The sequence below is a fragment of the Muntiacus reevesi genome, chromosome 4 (assembly GCF_963930625.1).
Source record: "Muntiacus reevesi chromosome 4, mMunRee1.1, whole genome shotgun sequence".
Classification (NCBI taxonomy): Eukaryota; Metazoa; Chordata; class Mammalia; order Artiodactyla; family Cervidae; genus Muntiacus; species Muntiacus reevesi.
The window spans coordinates 46,644,113-46,666,127 of record NC_089252.1 but is presented as its reverse complement, the minus strand read 5'-3'; the positions used below and the strand labels follow the sequence as shown (position 1 = coordinate 46,666,127).

Genomic DNA, 22,015 nt, shown 5'->3' with positions numbered 1-22,015 from the left:
ATTTGGTTTTTAGAACAGAAGGAAATATACTGTAACTTTCCCTTATTTTTCTGGTGGAGAGAAACTTTTTTTTGCCAGCAGGAAAATGCAATTCCACTAAGATTCTTGGGTCAGAGATCAGAGGCTTGGATCAGCAAAAAGAAACGAGCTTTTGGAAGAATTTTAGTCCAATATTATGGGCCAGTTTAAACTACAATGTAGGCAATGGCAGGGTGCCTCCTTTTCCCTATAAGGAAGGAAAAGCCACATAGCAGTGATATTTACCAGAGTAGGGAAGAAAGGCTGTGTGTCGGGTGGGGGTGGGGTGGGAGAGCTTCTCAATAAAATGTTCATTTGTCTGACTTTATAAGCAGCTTTGCAGACCTCTTGGAAAAACTTAAAGGGGGTTAAAAAAAAAAAAAAAAAAAGGAGACTTGAAGTTCTGTCAAAAGAGAATCTGAATGTTGTTTGTTAAAGTTGTCCAGGGCTAGTCGACTCTTATTTCTCCTAGTAATGAAGATGTGCAGCTGTGAAGAGAATCCCCCCCCCCAAAAAAAGAGAGAGAAAACACTTATATTTTACATTGGAGAGCATTTTGTGATTATTTTTATTGCTGATTGAACTTTCTAGTTGTGTTTTTCTTTGCTTGCAATCCTGGAACACACAGTGTTGGATATAGGGGAAGGCAGTTATGGCGCATACTCTGGGTGGAAGGAAGTGACTGGAAATTTTTAAAAATGTCAAGATAAACAGCAAATCAGTCCCAAAGCAAATAATACTTGGCTACTGGTTGTACTTTCTTATATAATTTTGCTTTTCTTATTAAATGCCTCAAATTTCCCAACTATATTGTGAACATTGTTTTGAATAAAGTTAAGTTTGTGTGTAGTGATCACTTATATTTTTAGTTTGTTTTTAATGTGTGTGTATATATATACATATATACACACCCACATTATATTTTAAAAATATTTTTTTCCATATGGTTTATCATGGGATGTTGAATATGGTTCTCTGTGCTATACAGTAGGACCTTGTTGTTTATCCTTTCTATATGTAAAAGCTTCTATCTACTAACCCCAGTCTCCCACTCCATTCTTCCCTCACCCATCCCCCCTTGGAAACCACCAGTTTCTTCTCTATGTCTGTAACTCTGTTTCTGTTTCATAGATAGACTCATTTGTGTCATAATTTAGATTCCACATATAAGTGATAGACTTTTTCTTTCTGACTTATTTCACTTAGTATGATATCTAGTTGCATCCATGTTGTTTCAGATAGCATTAGTTCATTCTTGTTTATGACTGAATAGTATTCCATTTTATGTATGTACCACATCTTCTTTATCCGTTTATCTGTGGATGGGCATTTAAGTCGTTTCCATGTCTTGGTTATTATGAATAGTGCCACTGTGGACATAGGGGTGCGTGTATCTTTCCCTGGAGGCTCAGAGGTAAAGAATCTGCCTGCCAGTGCAGGAGATGCAGGTTTGCTCCCTGGGTTGGGAAGACTCCCAGGAGAAGGAAATGGTAACCCACTCCAGTATTCTTGTCTGCAAAATCCCATAGAGGATAGAGGAGCCTGGTGTGCTGCAGTCCATGGGGTCACAAAAAGTTGGACATGACTTAATGACTAAACAAAAACAACAACTGGATATATGCAGAGGAGTGGGATTGCTTGATCATACGGTAATTCCGTTTTTAGTTTTCTGAGGAACCTCCAACAGATATGTCTTTTACCTCTTGTTTTGGTTAGGTTTATTCCTAAGTTTTTTTTTTAATGTGATTAAATGCATTTTTTAATCCAGTTTCAGTATCAAGGAGATTTTTCTGACCTTGTCAAATGAGTATATAGCTATGATTCTTGTTCTGTACTTTGGCACTGCATATATAATATGAGAAGTATTATAATATATATTATATATATGTATAACGTTGAGGGTTTGGTAGACTTAATTGTAAAATAAAAATTCGAACTTGGTTTGTTTTTAAAGGTTGGCTCTTTGACTCTTGTTTACACTCTCCTAAAGTTATTTATCCATTCAGACTTCCATCGTCTTTGCCAATTTTGGTATTTTGTATTTTCCTAGATATGCATATTTTGCTTAGGTTTTCAAAAATATTGGTATAAAGTTAAAAAAATATTGGTATAAAGTTGTACGTGAAATTTTTTTATAATCGCATATATGTTTTGATATGTAAAGAAAATTGAGAAAGGTGTATAAGAAACTTAATAATATCCTGATTATCTTTGGAAAGTGGAAGTGGAATTATGGGAACAGGAAATGACAGTCTTTAGAAGTCTTATGTCCATGGGCAATATGAGAATTTCCAAATGATGGACCTGTTTTACTTTCATAATCAAAAAAGAGTATTATTTAAAACTCTAGAATATGAGAAAGTATACAATATTGTACAGAAATAGATTCATCTTGCTAGTTCCAGTACATTTCAATTGTGTGTTTTCTTCTCAAGCTGGACTCTGGACTGTCTTCACACTGGGCGGCGTGGGCAGCAAAGTGGCCACTGCCTCAGAACTTTCTTCCCCTCTGGCCAACCAGAGTCTTCTGCTTCTGCTGGTGCTGGCCAACCTGACAGATGCTGCAGATGCGCCAAACCCCTACAGACAGGCCATCATGTCTTTTAAGAACACACAAGGTTTGTGGTATTTTTTACTCTGAATATTCTTTTTTAATGAGGAAAGAGGGTATTGCTTATGCCAAATTGTTTACTGTTTTTCAGCAGTGGGGATGACTGTCAATTTCTGTATTTTCATGTTGGTTTAAGATGAGAAAAACTTAAATTTTATGTCTGTATTCTCAGGAACGTCAAGTAAATTTCAGATGAGAACTCCAGTTCTTTATATCTATTTACATTTCTTTCCAAGATAAACAAGCCAGCATGGGCTTAATTTGGATCTACCTGTCCTACCTATTGGGGCTTCCCTGGTGGCACTGGTGGTAAAGAATCTGCCTGCAATGCAATAGATGCAGGAGATGCAGGTTCAGTCCCTGGGTCGGGAAGATCCTCTGGAGGAGGGCATGGCAACCCACTCCAGTATCCTTGCCTGGAGAATCCCATGGACAGAGGAGTGTGGCAGGCTACAGTTCATAGGGTTGCAAAGAGTTGGACATGACTGAAGTGACTTAGCACATAGTCCTACCTATTAAGAAGGAATTACCAGGAAATGATACGTTGTTTGAAATTTTTTATTTGAAGTCTGTGTTCCAGTTAGAGTTTTGTAGAACTAAAAATAACAACAGAGCTTAGCAAACTTTTCCTGCAAAGGGGCAGATGACTTTGCAGGGCCTTCTGGTCTCTGTCACCCCACCTCTTAACTGCCCTTGTAGTATAAAAGCAGCACAGAAAGAAAGTGAAAGTCGCTCAGTTGTGTCAAGCTCTTTGCAACCCCATGGACTAAAGAGTCCATGTAATTCTGAGGCCAGAATACTGGAGTGGGTAGCCTTTTCCTTCTCCAGGGGATTTTCCCAACCCAGGGATCGAACCCAAGTCTTCTGCATTGCAAGTGGATTCTTTACCATCTGAGCCACCAGGGAAGTCCAAGAATACTGGAGTGGTTAGCCTATCTCTTTTCCAGCGGATCTTCCCAACCCAGGAATTAAACTAGGGTCTCCTGCACTGCGGGCAGATTCTTTACCAGCTGAGCCACTAGGGAAGCGCCAAAAAGCAGCACAGGTAATACATGAGCAAATGAGCCAGGCTGGGTTCCAGTAAACTTTATTTTCAAAGCGGGTGGTGGACTATCTGGGCTGTAATTTGCCAAACCCTGAAGTAGAGCATGCGCAAATATTTCCATATTGAAACAGTAATCACTTATCAAAAGGTTACACTTCTAAAGCAAGATTAATACAGTAGCTAGGTTTTCAAAATACATCCAACACTAGTGTAATTGAGGTGGGTTAGAAGCTCAGTTATTAGATGGGAACACTTTCAAGGCTTCTGTGCTCTATGCTCTGTTCCTTTCCAGACTATGCTGGGATGTTTCTTATAGACAGTGGATGAATGTTTTTGTGGCTTTGTCAATCCTGGCATTATTATTTGCAGTGGGATATAGTCTCTAGGGCTTCCCAGGTGGCACAGTGGAAAAGAATCCACCTGCCAACGCAGGAGATGCGAGAGTTGCAGTTTCGATCCCTGAGTCGGGAAGATCCTGTGGAGTAGGAAATAGTAACCCACTCCGGTATTCTAGCTTGAAAAATCACATGGACAGAGGAGCCTGGTGGGCTACAGTCCTTAGGGTTGCAAAGAGTTGGACACAACTGAGCAGACACACACACGCGCATGCGAGTCTCTAACAGTTTAATAGGTAAGTAATGAAAACTCATACTTCCCTGGCTATTCAGTGGTTAAGACTCTGCACTTCCAATGCAGAGGGCACAGGTTTAATCCCTGGTTGGAAAACTAAGATCCTATATGCCATGCAGTGCAACCAAAAAGAAAAGAAATGAAAACCCATGTGTCTAATAGTATTTTGTATTCTCATTTCTATACTCTTCTTAGTGACAGTGTGACTTTAGGGTTAAAAAAGTAAGTTTTAGAGGCAAGGTGATCTGAATTCATGTCACACTCCTGTTACTTCAGAGCTATCAAGCCTTTCACAATAAACCTTATCAGGCCTTATCTCATTATCAAGCCAATATCAGGCCTTATCTCAATAAGCCTTAATGGCTTTTTCAGTAAAATGAAGATAGTTTCACCTAATCGGATTTGTGTAAGTGCCGCACAAGGTAAAGTTTTAAAATAATTAGCTCAGACTTGGCAGCATAACAGATGTTCTGTAGGTGGTACCTGCTGCTGTTCCTTTTGCTGCGCTGGCCAAAGGATACTTACTGTTCAGGGTTGAACCTCTGAGAGTCATCTTTAGAGGACTGTGGTATAGTGATTCAGAACATTGGCTTTAGGGTTAGAATGACCCTAAAGGAGTCATATCCCAGATTTTAAGCATTAGATTCCTTATTAATGAAGCAGGGATTACAATCTCTGGCTCATAAGGTTTTATAAGAATTAAGTGAGCATTTATCATAGAACAGACTCACTAAATCATTGCTGCTTTTGTAAGAAACAGTATAATGTGGTGGAAACAACAGGAGCAGATCTGTGTTTATTCAGGAATGTTCTTGGAAAAGGTTATGTATGGCAGAGGCCATCACAATGTTGTAAAATAATTATCCTCCAATTAAAAGAAATAAATAATTTTTTAACAAGTTGCTTAATCTCTGTAAGGCTTTACTTTGTAAAATTGGTCAGAGTGATAGCACGGTTGTTATACAGGCTAAATAAGAGATAATACAGATAAAGCTGTCAGTATAATGGCTGGTTCATAGTACTTACTAGCTAGTAACAGACACACAACATATGTCTTCCATTTGTAGTCAGGCTGGGGAACTTGTTATTTTACTTCCTCTGCAAGGAGGAGTGCTGTGTCCAGGACCCTCCTCTACTGCATCTTCTGTAGATTGTGTAGCATCTGCATCCTCAATATATTCAGCCCTTCCTTGTTCCATTCCTTGCAAAAATATAGGTTAGTCTTAACAAAACAGTTACTTTCGTATGTGTCAAAAATACAGAGTAAGTACTAAATAAGGATTAGGATTGAAAAAATAACCTGTGTTCTGAATGTGGAAGGAAAGTGAGGGCATTTTGTAATAAAGTTAAAGATAGTTTTTAGGTACATTATTCTCACAAATGTAAAGTTTAGAAAGGAAAATCTGAGAAGCATAGGGCTGTGCTAGCAAAGACTTTGTTGGTACACGTTTCTTTTCCATAAGAGCATGGCTTCTGGAAATGTTAGAACAGTGTTGTTGTTTTTTTTAATTTTGTTTTGCTTTGCTAGTGGTTCTGTGTCTTAAAAAAAGTTCTTTGTGCTTACTTGTCAAAACATGTTAAAATGTTGTTCTTTGCGCTGTCTTGTGCTAGTGTTTTATCTGTTGAAACTATAATTTTCTCTTAAGTCAGTTAACCTAACTTTACCTCCTTTTTAACTTCCTAACCTTGCTTGCTTCAGTTTTTAAGCAAATTCAGTAAACTGTAGGAAAGGGACTGTGTCAGTTTTGGAATATCAAGAATTTTTCCTGTGTGGGTTGTAATTTATGCTTTTCATCACTTCAGTAATTCTACTTAAAAAAAGTTTCTTAGTAGTTGTAGTCAATTAGTTTTAAGTTTTCCTTTAAATAAAAATGTTTTATAAGTTTTCCAGTAGTTGTCTTAGATTTGGTTTGTTCTGTCTATCATAGAAGACAATGTTGAGCAAATTGATATTAATATTTTTGTTATTTAAATTATATATTCTAGCCATTTTCCTCATAAATGGATTAATTGCATAGATGAATACTTTAACTCTGATAATTCACTTGAAAAAAATTAACTTCAAGGCAGTTGTTTTATTTTTTCTTTTTAACTTTTATTTTACAAGAGGATTTCCTGTTTGTCTCTGTATATTTTTATTTAGGACTGATGGCTATTTAGTTTTGGTATTAATAACAAAGCATAAATAACAAAGCATATCAATGTCATGGTTAAATTATATGCGTTAGAGTTTTTTTTTTTTTTTAATTTTTTTACCTACCTCCATAGCTGTATTTATTTGTTTATATTTTATTGACAATTCAGGTGTATTAATGCAAAAATAGTAATGGAATCAAACTATTAGTTTAGTTTTTTTTTTTAATACTTGGCTTAAAAAAAGCCACTCTGTTGCATGGTATTTGCTCATATATTTATAATCATTGGAAAGCTGTGGCTTAGACAGTACCGAGAAATAAATTGTCCTAGTTTGGATTGGATTGGATTGGGGTTTTGTGTTTCTTTTTGTGGGGGATTTTGTGTGTGTGTGTGAGAGAACGTTTCAATTCTATTCTCTTAGCAAATTTCAAATATACTATCAATTGTAGTCATTTTAGTTTAGTTCTTTTTAAGTAAAATTTAGAACATTAATTGCAATTTTGAGCCTGAAATGTAACAACTTATATAAAATTAATTGGAATTGTATACATTAACAGTGCTTTTATTATTTATATCAGGCAGTCTAGAAAATGTAATATTTTTAAGATTTTGTGTTTTATATGTTCCAGATAGCAGTCCTTTTCCCTCGTCCATTCCACATGCTTTCCAGATTAACTTCAACAGTTTGTACATGGCCCTGTGTGAACAGCAAACATCCGACCAAGCTACTCTTCTTTTGTATACGTTGCTGCATCAGAACAGCAATATTAGGACATACATGTTGGCTCGCACAGATATGGAAAATCTTGTAAGTATCCTATTAAGCATAGTGTTTGTATCTTATAATATTTTGAAGAGTAATTTCTTTTCCCAGGAGGATACGTATGTTGTTTGCCTGCCCACAAAGGTGGATAGTCAAGAGGCTGATGGGGAGATGCTGCCGGCAAAGGCAGAGGTCCGAGTTTGACAGTGTGGGAGACAGTGCACGCAGAGATGGGGGTCACGGAGCGGAGCAGGGGAGCACACGGCGCAGCGAGCTGCCCCGTCCTCAGGGTCCTTAGCAGCCAGCCTGCTGCCCTGACTCAGCCTGATCAGTCCTGCAGGACATGCTGGCTGCCGTTCTCAGGAAGATACTTATGCCCTCTTGGCTCCTTTCCACTGCTCAGTGTCCACCCACCGTGCTCAAGCCACAGTTGCTGTGTATTCCTGATAAGTATGGCTAAAAGGAAGGGTGATTTTTTTCAACTCAGCTCCCAAATGTCCTATCCCTTCAACTGGCTTAGATGCTAAGGCTGTCTTGAACTCAATTCCTGAAGTGTTATAGTTATTTTAAGGTACCATTGCCAGGCATCACATAATTGCACATTATCCTTCACTGTGTGAGGGAGATTGTTCCAAATTTTTGCTCATAGACAAAAACCCCTCTAGGCAATCACTGATTTCCATTTTAACTAATATGTAAATAATAATGTTTCTATGGGAAAAAAAATAATGTTTCTATGAAAAGTAAACTACCTCACTAAGGTGTTAATGTCACATTTGAAATACATACTATCTAGGTAACGTTGAACTATTCATGCATTAATAAAATTGTGACCATCTCTGAAATAGCCAGCAGCTTGCTGGTGGCAAAAGGAATGTCCCCTCTACACCGATTTTTACAGACTGATAGCAGGGTTCCCCAGAGATTTGGTGGCTGTTTTTTTTCAGCATTTAAGATGAAAATAGTAAGCATGGAATATTAGAATTTGTTTGAAGAGTCAAACAAACTATGTCAAAGTGACACTAAGGACCGAAAAATGTGATGAAAGAACCTGTTTGCACACCAGCTATATGTGGAAAACATTGGCTTAAATAGCGAAATTGGGTGTGACAAGGTTCTGCTCATGTGAGTGAAAACTTGTAAAGAAAGGCTAATGGGTGAGTGAATATAAGGAGACAGTTCTGAGCATGGTGTAGCCTAAGGGAAATGATGGCAATAGGCAGAAAGCCCATGACATCATCTGCTCTAGAAGGTTCCATGGTAAGGATGTTTGTTGGTACATAAGATCATGCAGGAGAACAGTTGTCTATATGATGACCTAACCCCAGTGAAGAGTTAAAAGGTTTTGTTTGGGGATTTTTGGGGGGAGGAGTGGGGAGAGATGGGGCTTATACTGATATATTTGTTTTCATTTTTAATATTTTGTATAGGTTACTTTTAGAGTGTTTTAGCTGATGTCCTTCCCTGTCCTTTTTGTTCTATAATTTGTTGAATATGATTAGAAAATATGTTACTGGAAGGAAATTCACTGTGCTGCTCTGATTTTGTTGTTAACAATTCTTTTATCCTAGCATCTTTGCTATTAAAAAGGTAATGTTTGACATATTACAGTGTTTCTAAGAGCGTTATTGTTTAGTCATTAAAAGTGAGTGAAGTTGCTCAGTCATGTCCAACTCTTTGCGACCCCATGGACTGTAGCCTACCAGGCTCCTCTGTCCGTGGGATTTTCCAGGCAAGAGTACTGGAGTGGGTTGCCATTTCCTTTTTCAGGAGATCTTCCCGACCCAGGGATTGAACCCGGGTCTCCTGCACTGTAGGCGGACGCTTTACTGTCTGAGCCCCCAGGGAAGTTCGGTCGTTAAGCGGTGTCCAACTCATTGCCACCTCAAGGACTGTGGCTCGCCAGACTCCTCTGTCTTTGGGATTTCCCAGGGGAGAATACTGGAGTGGGCTGCCATTTCCTTCTCCAAGGGATCATCCTGACCCAGGGATGAAACCGGAGCCTGCTGCATTGCAGGTGGATTCTTTACCAACTGAGCCACCAGTGAAACCCTGTTTCTAAAAGTATCATATTGTATAAGTTCCCGCTAGGCTGGAGACTTGCCTCTATTGAGTATCAGGTGTTGGCCATGAGCCTAAGTGGTCTCTGTAAGCTCAACCTTTTTTTTGGCTGCATTGGGTCTTCATTGCTATGCACAAGCTTTCTCTAGTTGCAGTGAGCTGTGGCTACTCTCTAGTTGCAGTGTACAGGCTTCTCATTGCCGTGGCTTCTCTTGTTGTAGCGCTTTTAGACTCTAGGGCCCAGGCTCAGTAGTTGTGGTGCACAGGCTTAGTTGCCTTATGGCATGTGGAATCTTCCCGAACCAGGCATCAAGCCTGTGTTCCCTACATTGGCAGGTGGATTCCTAACCACTGGACCACCAGATAAGTCCCTAAACTCAAACTTTATATGGTGGCAGAGCTTCCCAGTTGGGGGTGGTTTTCTCTTCTGGTACCTTAGTTCTGCATACGGAAAGTAATTTCAGTCACAGGTTGATTTGTGAAATTAAAGCAAAGGGTACATGATAAAAGTGTAGTGGCTGGAAACAATAGTTTTAAATAAAGTAATTGAAATAATAAATTAAAATTTTTATTCACTAGGTTTTACCAATTCTCGAGATTCTGTATCATGTGGAAGAAAGAAATTCGCACCATGTGTATATGGCCCTTATAATATTGTTGATCCTTACAGAAGATGATGGGTTCAATAGGTCCATTCATGAAGTGGTAAGTTATCTTCACGTTGACCAGAGCTACCAAATGGACACGTAAGTCCATAAAACTTACCACCCTTAGTGTACCCTTCTTCCTTCTTTTCCTTCTAGTAGATGTTTCTGCAAATACCTGACTTAGTATTTTTCTTCAGATTTATGGTCTTTTTTTTTTCTTCTCCTGAATGACTATTATTAACTACTATTAAAAACTCTCCCCAAATAGTTCCTTTAGTTTTTTAGATAGAAATGTTTTAGATGGAAATTTATATAGAAGTGTTTATGCTGTGCTGAGGTCATTTTTCCTCTCCATTTCCTCTTTTTAGTTGTGGTGGAAATGATCACATAGATTTCCTCCTTTTATATAGAATGAATGAAAGAATAGGGAAAAAGAAAAGGACTGAAAAATTGTTTTATAAAAAAACAATGTAAAGTAGTGTACTATAATTTAACTCCTTAAATTTTAGTCCTGTCAGTGAGTTCCATTCCCAAACTGGTTTTCTCTTCCTCAGTGGTATTTTGTGTCAAAATAATTCATGTACATAGTTTTAAAACTATGTAAGTTTTAAAACTTACAAAGAAGTACTAGGTTTCAGCATAAAATAGTAGACCCCTTGTCCATCCCATACCTGATTGCCCCTCCCCAAAGCAAATGCCATCAGCTCTGTCCATGTTTCTAATTTCTTGTCCATGTCTGTTTCTTGATTTTTCAGATTTGTAGATACTAACTGTTACCATCCTAAGATAGAATATATGATATTAGTTCTCCTTACCGTACATCTTGAGTGTGCCCTCTGGGTTCCTAGACCTGTTTCCAGCACAGACTTTTTCCTCTCCCATCTTATTACTGTTCTGTGATAACTCAGCTTTTTACATTATTGTGATTTTGTTAACTGTTACTCTACCCTCAGATGGACTGTGTGATAATTGTGTTTCCTTTCTTGTACATGTTTTAATTTTTCTGTAGAACACCATTGCTTTGTTTTATGTTCATGTACCAGTCACTAATGCAACTCCCACTACTTCAACAAAACTGAGAATCCCCTCTCAAGCTATTACAGCATACTGCCTATTTTCTCAATTTCATTTTTGTTTTTGACTCCTGTCTTCATCCTCATTAGGGGCTTTCCTCAAATGTGTGGTATTTCTTGCTTGTTTATTTCTCTTTAGGAGCAGGCACTAAAACTTTGATTGAAGGTTCTTTGTGTGGGCAAGACTTATTCAGTCTAATGTGCTCTACATAGTCTATTTCTCTGGATGTCCTGCTCTCTGTAAGCCTTTTCTTTTGGGGTGGTCAGTTTCTTAGAAGGGATTCTTACAGTCTGCTATGGCTGTCTAGTATGAGACGGGGCTGGGAGCTTCTCTCTTCAGAGAAGAGAGAAGTTATTTCAAAATAAAAAATTTATTAAAATTTAATTTAAAACAGTGGGGAGAAATTTGGAAAAATACTTCTTAAGAGAAGATATATAAACATATGGAAAGTATATAAAAATGGTATATAAGTATATAAAATGGTATATAAGTATATAAACACTTGCTTCTTTAAAAGAGATTTTATGTGATCTTTTCTCTCCTGTTCCTATTGAAATTATTTTTGCCTCTTATGTAGTATGACTACCATTTCAACTAAGGTTTAAGGAATACTAGTGCTATTGAAAGAGGATAAAACATATTAAATTTGTGATCCTCATATTTAGTAAAGTACCTCGAGAAAAAATACTTGCATTGCTTTAGTTTTTTTTTAAAGAGCATTTATTTTCTTTTGATAAAGAATAAAAAAGTATGATTTTTAAAAATGCTTTTCAATTAAAGTACAAAATAGAAAGTACACAGATTTTAAAGGTACAACTTGTGAGTTTCTACATATGTATATACCTGTGTTAATACCACCCAGATCACATTATTGAACATTTCTAGCATAATAGAAGACTCTCTTTTGCATATTCTGGTTAATATCCCACACCACCCAGTGTTAACCACATTCTAGAAGAATTCCCTCCCAGTAGATTAGCTTTTACCTCTTCTTGAAATATAGTTGTTTCTGGGGGGAAATTGGTACAGGATACATGGACTCTCACAGCATTTTTCTTAAAACTATAGTTATTTCAAAATAAAAAATTTATTAAAATTTAATTTAAAACAGTGGGGAGAAATTTGGAAAAGTACTTCTCAAGAGGAGATATATATACACATGGAAAGTATATAAAAATGGCATATAAGAATACAAAATGGTATATAAGTATAAAAATGGTATATAAGTATATAAACTATATAAAAATGCCTGTCACTGGGCATTAGGAAATGAAATTAGTGTGTTCTCTTTTGTTTTGGCTTCTTTCACTCAGCATAGTATTGCTGAAATTCACAAATGTTACTGCATCATTAGTTTGTTTTTTTTATTGCCATATACTGTTCCATTCTGTGAATATGCCAGTGTATATTTATTCATCCCCTTCTTGGTGAATATTTGGCTTTTTTCCCACTTGGGGCCTATTTTTGCTAAAGCAGCTATGCATATATGATCCAGCAATCCCACTCCTGGGCATATATCTAAAGAAAACCATAATTCAAGAAGATACATACACCCCAGTGTTCATTGCAGCACTGTTTACAATAGCCAAGACATGGAAGCAATCTAAATATCCACTGGCAGAGGAATAGATAAGGAAGATGTGGTACATATATGCAATGAAATATTACCTAGCCATTATAATGAATGAAGTAATGCCATTTACAGCAACATGGAGATTGGGGAAATATTGTATGATGTTGCTTTTATGGGACTTTCCTTGTGGCTCAGCTGGTAAAGAATCAGCCTGCAATGCGGGAGCCCTGGGTTCGATCCCTGAGTTGGGAAAATCCCCGGAGAGGGGAAAGGCTACCTACTCCAGTGTTCTGGCCTAGAGAATTGCATGGACTCTACAGTCCTTGGGGTCACAAAGAGTCTGACACGACTAAGCAACTTTCAGTTGCTCTTATGGGAAATTGAAAAAGAAATGATTCAAAGAAACTTATTTGCAAAACAGAAGCAAACTCACAGAGGTAGAGAATGAACTTACGGTTTTAAGGAGGGATGGGTGAGGGGGAGGGATAGTTAGGGAGTTTGGGATTAACATGTACGCACTGCTATATTTAAAATGAATAAGCAACAAGGACCTACTGTATAGCATTGGAAGCTCTGCTCAATACCATGTAACAACCTAAATGGAAAAAGAATTTGAAAAAGAAAGGCGCATGTATGTATGTAAAACTGAATCCCTTTGCTGTACACCTGAAACCATCACACATTGTTAATAAACTGTATAGTAATGTAAAGTTGAGAGTTTTTAACAATTGGTTCTGTTTTCACTGCATATGCTATAGTTAACTTTTATTTCTATTTCTTAGTGAAAAAGAAGCATAATCAAAGATTTGTACATTTAGAAGTTTAAGATCACCCTTGTGTGTGTTCTGATCATACCATGGATAGGATAACTTCTTTTAATAATTTAAAAATATCTGTGTTACTTATTTTTGGCTGCACTGGATCTTCGTTGCTTTGCTTGGGCTTTCTTTGTTTTTGGTGAGCAAGGGTTTCTCTTCGCTGTGTTGTGTGGGCTTCTCGTTTTGGTGGCTTCTCTTGTTGCAGAGCACAGGCCCTAGACAGGCAGGCTTCGGGAGTTGCAGCACGCGGACTCAGTAGCTGGGACTCATGGGTTTACTTGCTCTGCGGCCTGTGGAATATTCCTGACCAGGGCTGGAACCCATGTCCCCCGCTTTGGCAGATGGATCTTTATCCACTGTGCTACCAGGGAAGTCCCAGCAAACTCTTTCTAAATGAACATTGTCTGTTATAATATTCGTTATCTGTTTTTCAGGCTCTTTCTTGGTTATTGGATGAGCCCCAGGAATAATCTGGGATCTTTTGTTCCTGAAAATAGACACAGCATTGCTAGTTTGCTATACTCTTTAAATCAGGAGCTGAGCATATTATATGCTGATCAGTTTCATTGTCCCATTAGTAAATATGCTTGCTGTGGGAATACTTGTTTGTGGCTCAGGAAAAAAAATGTGTACTTTAAAGCATAAAAAGTGAGTTGTTTATGAAAAAGGATAAGGGAAATCTAAATGACAGTATTTGTAAATGTTATAATCGACTACCCAGAAATTTCAAGACTCTAGTATTAGGAATGTTAAAAAAGTTGAACAAACTTTCTGGGTCATAGATTCAGAAACTAAGCTATACAAACTAAATACTGTTTCTGCATACAAATAACAACTTCAAAATATGGTGTAGAGATAGTACTTAACAATGATAGTAAAACTACCGTGAACCTAGGAATCAATCTAAAAGAAGTATAATTTTTTAATGGCATGAATAGTCATTTAGTTGTTAAGTTGTGTCTAACTCTTTTGCAACCCCCATGGACTGTGGCCTGCCAGGCTCCTCTATCCATGGGATTTCCCAGTCTAAAACAGTGGAGTAGGTTGCCATTTCCTTCTCTAGAGGATCTTCTCGACTTAGGGATAGAATCTTTGTCTCCTTCATTGGTAGGTGGATTCTTTACCACTGAGCCACTAGGGAAGCCCAAATGAAAAAGACTGAATATGTATTAATAAATAGAGAGAGATATTGTGTTCACAGATGGGAAGACTCAGTGTCATAAAATTGTTAATTTGCCTTCAAATTAATTACTATGTTCATCTGACCAAAATCTTAGCAGTTTTATGTGTGTGTATGTGTGTGTGTGTGCCTTGAAAATCTAATCCCAGAAATTATAGGGAAAAGCAAAAAGCCTAGGAAGTTTTTGAAACATTTCATTGTGGAGTTATTCACCCTACCAGATAGATCAGTTATTAAACTCTTAGTATTTAAGATTGTGTTTTATTAACAGGGGAATAGAAAACAGATAAATGGAAGGAACTTAGTTCAGAAACTACATACTCAAATATGGAAATGTGAAGTGTGACAGAAGTTCAGTTCAGTCGCTCAGTTGTGTCCGACTCTTTGCGACCCCACGAACTGCAGCACACCAGACTTCCCTGTCCATCACTAACTCCCAGAGCTTGTCCAAACTCTTGTCCATCGAGTTGATGATGCCATCCAACCATCTCATCCTCTGTCGTCCCTTTGTCCTCCTGTCTTCAGTCTTTCCCAGCATTAGGGTTCTTTTCTAGTGAGTCAGTTCGTTGTATCAGGTGGCCAAATTATTGGAGTTTCAGCTTCAGCATCAGTTCTTCCAGTGAATACTCAGGACTGATTTCCTTTCGGATGGACTGGTTTGATCTCCTGGCTGTCCAAGGGACTCTCAGGAGTCTTCTCCAACACCACAGTTTAAAAGCATCAATTCTAAGTAGTAAGTAAATTTCTTTTTCTGAGTTTGAGAACATGGCTCATCCAAATGGAGAAAGTAAAATTAGATTATCTTGTCCCACATACAAAGAGAAATTCCAATTGGATTAATAAGGCTAGCTGTGAAAAACTGCACTTAAAAATCTTCAAAGAGAAATTAAAGGATAATATTTCTATAAACTTTCTGAGAAAGGGATTTCTTAAGTGTAAAATGTATGAATCATGAATGAAAATAAATAAGTTTGACTACATTAAAATGAAAATTTTCACTGTTCAAACAAGTGAAAAAAGATACAGAAAGATGGGTTAGCATTTTTAATTTTAAGAGCCCTTATAATCAATTACAAAAGCAAAGTGTTGCTAGAATAATGGACAGAGTACTAGAAAAACAGAATAAAAACCTGAGCGACTGGTAAACATTTTTAAAGGATGTTCAACTTGATGATTCATCAGCATCATTCTTATTAAGGTAACTGAAATATTGTGTGCTCATCAGATTGGCAAAAAGTATGAGATGTATGTCAGGTGAGGATATAGAGAAAAAGTACTCTCATATACTGATAGTAGCAGTATAAACTGACAGAACCACTTTTGAAAGGAGTGCAGCCTCTCACATTCCTCATATTACCTGCAGAATTAAATACTTGACCTCCTACCAATTCCATTTCCTGATTTAAGTCCTAGGAAAAACTTTTCCATAGATTCACAAGAGCACATTTGAAGGAATGTTCCTTGTTGTACTGTTCATAGTGTTCCAAAAACTGCAAACAGCAATAACATAAATGAAATACTACAGAGGAACTGTTAATACAGTGAATGAAATAGAACTGCATGGACTGATCATAATAAATTCAAAAATATTCATGGTAGTGAAGTATCACATTTAGGAGAGTGGTTGCCAGAGGTTAGCTGTAGAGCTCTAGGTGCTTCACAAGTGAAAATATTAACATTTGCTAAAACTGGGTAATGGGTACAATGGTGTTCTCTAACCAGAATATTCAGTCAAGCTTTCTGAGTTGATGGAAATCCTCTGTAACTTCACTGTCCAATATAGCAAGCAGCACTTGAAATGTGGCCAGTGTGACTGACGAATTGAATTTTTAATTTTATTAAATTTTAATCTGTGGCTGGTGCTGCTGTGGTTGGTGCTGTGTTGGATACTGGTGCTCTGTACTTTTTAGTTAATAATATTCACTGATAGCTCAGTTGGTAAAAAATCCTCCTGCAATGCAGGAGACCCCAGTTTGATTCCTGGGTCGGAAAGATCCGCTGGAGAAGGGATAGGCTACCCACTCCAGTATTCTTGGGATTCCCTTGTGGCTCAGCTGGTAAAGAATCCACCTGCAGTGCGGGAGACCTGGGTTCGATCCCTAGGTTGGGAAGATCCCCTGGAGAAGGGAGAGGCCACCCGCTCCAGTATTCTGGCCTGGAGAAGTCCATGGACTGTATAGTCCATGGGGATACAAAGAGTTGGACACAACTGAGTGACTTTCACTTACTTAACCAAAACATACATACATACATAATTACTTATTTTTAAAAACATTTATATATTTATTTATTCTTGGCTGCAGCAGGTCTTCGTTGCAGAACGTGGGAGTTTCATTGTGGTGCCTGGGGTTCTCTCTAGTGGTGGTGCACGGGCTTAGAAGCAAAGCATACATATATTTTTAAAAGAAACTGTTCAGTGGCTTCGCAGTTCTGCTTCCTAACAAATTCTTGGTGATGTGCTCATGAAGTCACTAAGTACCACAAACAGAGTAGCTTAAAAGAGATTTTACAGGTACTTTTGTTTTCAAAATGAATGTGATTCCTAACTTAAGGTATTTAGTGTCAGGATACAAAGAGTATGGAGTATGAAAAATAAGGACTCCCTGTTTCTGAGTTTACTATAGTGACATTTTGGATAGTGAGGTCAAGGATCTATGTTGCAGCATTGTTTTTCACAGGGGAAAAACTGGAAATAACCTAAATTCCCATAACAGAAGAGTGGGGAAAAAAAAAGGGGCCTACTGGCCCAGGACTATCCAGCGTTGGGATGGAGTGAAGCAGAGGTGATGCTCAGTTGTTTACCTGGCATGGCACCAGAGAGAGCAGTCATCCAGCAAGAATGGCTCTCAGCTCTTTCGTCCTTTGTTCTCTGCTCTGCATTAATTGCCAAACCTGGAGGAGGTCCTGGGGGAGTGGCTGGGGGAAGCAGCTGTTTAACTAACTAGTATAACTAGTATAGAAGTAGTTCATTAAAAAAAATTAGTACCATTAATACTAGATTGGCAAATGTGATGAATATTCATTCTTCTTATATGTATCCATATAGAAGAGTTGCAAAGATGTATTGAGTGAAAAAATTATGATGCAAGCAGATATTAAGTGTATCAGTTTACTAGTGCTGTCATAGCAAACTGGGTGGCTTTATTAAAATTAACAGAAATTGATTGTTACTGTTCTGGAGACTAAAAGTCTAAGAGCAGTGGTGTCAGCAGGGCCATGCTGTCTCTGAAGGACCTAAGGGAGGTGATTCCTTGTCTCTTGTTATCCATCCTTGATGTTCTTTGGCTTGCAGCTGCATCCAGCCTCTCATCATGTGGCCTTTTCTCATGTGCCTGTCTTTCCTCCTCGTCTTATATGGACACCAGTCCTATAGGATGTAGGGCCCACCCTAATCCAGTGTAATCTCTGTTGATTGTATCTACAAAGACCCTATTTCCAAATAAAGTCTCATTGACAGGTTTTGGGTGACACCAATTTGGAGGACATTGTTCAGTGTGATATATTATGATGATGTTTATGTAAACTAGAAACTATACAAAGGAATGTGTGTGTGTGTGTGTGTGTGTGTGTACATGTGTGTCTGTGCATGTGCACATGTATCAGTTTACACATAAAGTATTTGAAATGGACTGGAAAGATATATTCCGAACTCAAGATAGTGGTTATTCCTCTTTGGGGGAATAAAATGGAATTTGTATCTTAAAAAATAAAACATTAAGTGTTAATGTTAATAAAATGTTACTATCAATTGTGGGAGTATGGAAGTTAATTATTATTTGTGTTTTTCTATGTCCAAATTTAATTTCTTGAACAGGTGATACTATATATTGCTATGTAATATTCTAGCCTGTGTAACATATGGAAAAAATATATTCAATAAAGACAAATATCTGGGGGAAAAGGCTGAAAAGAAACCAAACAATTATATATTTTTTGCGAAGAAAGATATTTTCAGATCCTCCATGGCTTTTCTTCTACATATTAATTGAGTTATTTTAGCATAAAGTGATAAATAGATATAATGTGTGATCAAGGTGATAAATCTGTAGATATTAAACTATACGAACATTGAATGTAAGAGATGAGGAATTTCTTTTATAAGAACCAAATAAATAGGTCAAGATCTACAGCTAGGTTACCAAGAAAATTGTCTGTATGCTGCCTATTATATATCAGTGTCCTGTGGGAAACTGTGTGAGTTCTGTAACTAATTATTTTTAATTTTTCTTAGACACTACCAGAATTTCCAGACAATAATTTACTTTTCATAGTAAGAAAAGATGGACCTTTATGTAAATGCTAAATTGGATCTCTAATTTTCATAGTAACGTCATAAGTTTACTATGTGGATACTTACTAAATATTTACTGAACGTTGAATGAAAAAGACTACTTTTATTCAAAACACTTCTTCCATCCAGTTTTCTGATTGACACACACAGGCAGATGTTAAGAACCAGTGACCTCGGTTTCAAATAAGGGTGGCTTATGATAATTTATTTGTAAACACAGAAGCCAAAGGAGAAGAGAAACCAAACTATATTCAAGCATGTGACCTTTTAAAAGACAGAGACTCCTGTCACTAGTTAAGCTGCCTGTTGAGTATCCTGGGTTAGTATTCTCCTGGAGACTTAGAGCTGTGGTTCCTAAACTTCTTGGTCTTTACACTTAAAAATAGTTGAGGACAACAAATAATTTTTATGCAAATAATCTTTATGTGGGTTATTGTTCTCTATGTTAAATGTATTAGGAATTAAAACAGATTTAAAAAATATTTGACTAGTTAATTTAGAAATAATTATTACAATAAACCCATTACACGTTAGAAAAGATGGACCTTTATGTAAATGCTAAATTGGATTTCTAATTTTCATAGTAACGTCATAAGTTTACTATGTGGATACTTAGTTACAGATTTTTGGATAGTTAGTAACAGATTTTTATGAAAGTAACTGTTTTCCACAAACAAAAATTTAGTGAGAAGAGCAGCATTGTTTTACATTTTTGCAAGTCTCTTTAATGAATTGCCTTAACAGAGTCTTAGGTCTCCTTCTGTATTAAATTAATTGTGCTATTAGGCATGTTAGGTAGCCTTCAGAAAACTGAACTGTACCCTCATGAGAGAATAAGAGTGAAAAGAAATGTCTTGATGTTAAAAAAGTAAAGTCGCTCAGTCGTGTCTGACTCTCTGCGACCCCTTGGACTAGCATGTCCAACTCTTTGCGGCCCCATGGACTGTAGCCCACCACATTCCTCCGTTCCTTCAAGAGTATTGGAGTGGGTTGCCATTTCCTTCTCCAGAAGATCTTCCCAACTCATGGATCAAACCTGGGCCTATTACTAATGTTTCTGTTTTTCTTCTACAGTCCTTCTTCAGTGTAAGTGGGGACTGGATCCAGGGCCTGCCGTGGATATTCAAATCTGCAGATATTCAAGTCCCATAGTCAGCTGTCTATATCCGTATTTGAGGATGCAACCACCTAATACGGGGGGCTGACTGTTACGCTTATTGAAAAAAATAACCCCGTATAAATGGACCCATGCAGTTCAAACCCATGTTGTTCAAGGGTCGATTGCAGTCTCTTCTTTCTAGAACTCTTATTAAGTATATTATGGATCTCCACATTTCTCTTATATTTTGTCTTTTTGCCTTTTATTGCTATTGTCTGAGGGGATGTCTGAGTTTTGTCTTTCAGATCACAGATTCTCTTTTCCATAGTGCCCATTCTGCTAATTCTTCTCTCTTAAGTTTCAGTCATCACTCTTTTTAACCTTCAGGGGCTTTTCTTCATTCTCTGATTCTCATTTTTCATAGTTGCCTGTTCTTATTTTGTGGTTACAGTATTCTGTCAGATCTCATCAAAGATACTGATTAGAATTTTTAAAAAGTTTCCCCAGCTTCTTAAATTATCTTTGTTTAATTGGGGATCTGTTTGTTGTTCTTTTTTTTTTTTATTTTTTTTTATTTTTTCAGTGGGTTTTGTCATACATTGATATGAATCAGCCATAGAGTTACATGTATTTCCCATCCCGATTCTTATTTAGTTTCACTTTATTTACTTTTATTTGTTTCATGCAATATTATTTATAGTATTTATTTCATACAATATTAGCTTTCATATTATTTTTTATTTAGTAAATATAAAATATAAACCCAATAAATGTAAACATAATTGGAAAAAATAGTATAATGAATTTCTATGGATTCATCAACATTCTTCTGTTCTTATTTCATATACCCACTCCACCCTCTCTGCCTTTTCTATTTTGACTAAAATAGATTTCTTACTCCTATAAAACATATATATATATATATATATATATATATATATATATATATATAAAATTTCATTTGCAAATATTTAAATATCTCATGCCCATAAATGTGGGCATAAAAAAATAAATATAGCACCATTATCACATCCAACAAAATTGACAATATTTTATTGTGCCTGCTAATATTCAGTTTTCTTTAAAATGTCTTATTGAGTTGGTTGGTTTGAATCAGTTTCCAAAGACTGCTTAATGCATTTAGTTCTTAACTCTTAATCTGCAACAGTGTTTTCCTCTCTCTCCATACTACACCATTTATTTTTTATAGAAACTGGCTTGTTTATTTAGTAGAATTTCATACATTTGGCTTTGGCTGATTATGTCATTGTTATGTGTTATTTATTGTGTTTTTCAGTCCTCTGTATTTCATACTTACTGGCAGTTAGAACAGAGGCTTGTTTGGATTCAGCTTCTCTTTCAGATTACTGAATTTCTATGCTTTTTCTGTAGCTTCTTATTGTCCATTCATAGCTGTAAAAGAAAGTCAGACTCACTTGTTTTGAAAGGTAGGGGGTGCCTCCTTTTGGAAGATGTGGATGGTAAGAGTCCACTGCAGAGAGGGCAGGAATCAGCCAGAAGTCTTGTTCTTTTTCAGGTATAGATGGAAAGAATGTGGCACCTTGGCTCCATGTCAAGGAGAAAAGAAGTTAGGGTGACCTTAGAGGAAGAGGATGTTAGGGGAGTCCTGTGCCAGTTGAGCCTGCTGGGTTTTGTGCGTTTTGCCTCCTCCGCTGTGACCAGGAATTGGCCACTGTGTTGCCCAGTTTTTCTCTCTCTGTGGTATGGCCGTGGGACTACACCAGCTGAAGCTAGACAGCTCTCACTTACCGAGGCCTGGAGGCAAGCCCCAGAGCCGCCTGCTCTGAAGAGCCTGAGCAGAGCGTGGGCCCATCTCTTCTTGAAGACCTTAGCTAAGTTACACGCTTGGTCTCTCCTTGACCCAGGGGTGCAGATTTTCTGTGGCTGTTGCGACAACTCTACTTTTCAAGACATTTCTTGGTTTTCTTATTTTTTGCTTTCAAAAGAGTGACCTCTGACGGTTGTGCTGTCAATCTTATCCTATTTATCCTTATACCTTTTTAGATATAGCTTCTATTTGTCTACTAACAAAATTGTCTGTTTTTCTT

General features: G+C 37.2%; 1 protein-coding gene across 4 annotated transcripts in view; it reads left to right on the top strand.

The window, feature by feature from the left end:
- DYM (dymeclin) overlaps window positions 1–22,015 on the top strand; it is a 372,867-nt gene that overhangs the window by 130,837 nt on the left and 220,015 nt on the right. For all 4 annotated transcript variants that reach the window (XM_065932681.1, XM_065932680.1, XM_065932678.1 and 1 more), the window contains 3 exons: window positions 2,454–2,636; window positions 7,070–7,248; window positions 9,844–9,969. In XM_065932681.1, coding sequence (XP_065788753.1) covers window positions 2,454–2,636; window positions 7,070–7,248; window positions 9,844–9,969 — 488 coding nt within the window. The remainder of the gene's footprint in view (window positions 1–2,453; window positions 2,637–7,069; window positions 7,249–9,843; window positions 9,970–22,015) is intronic.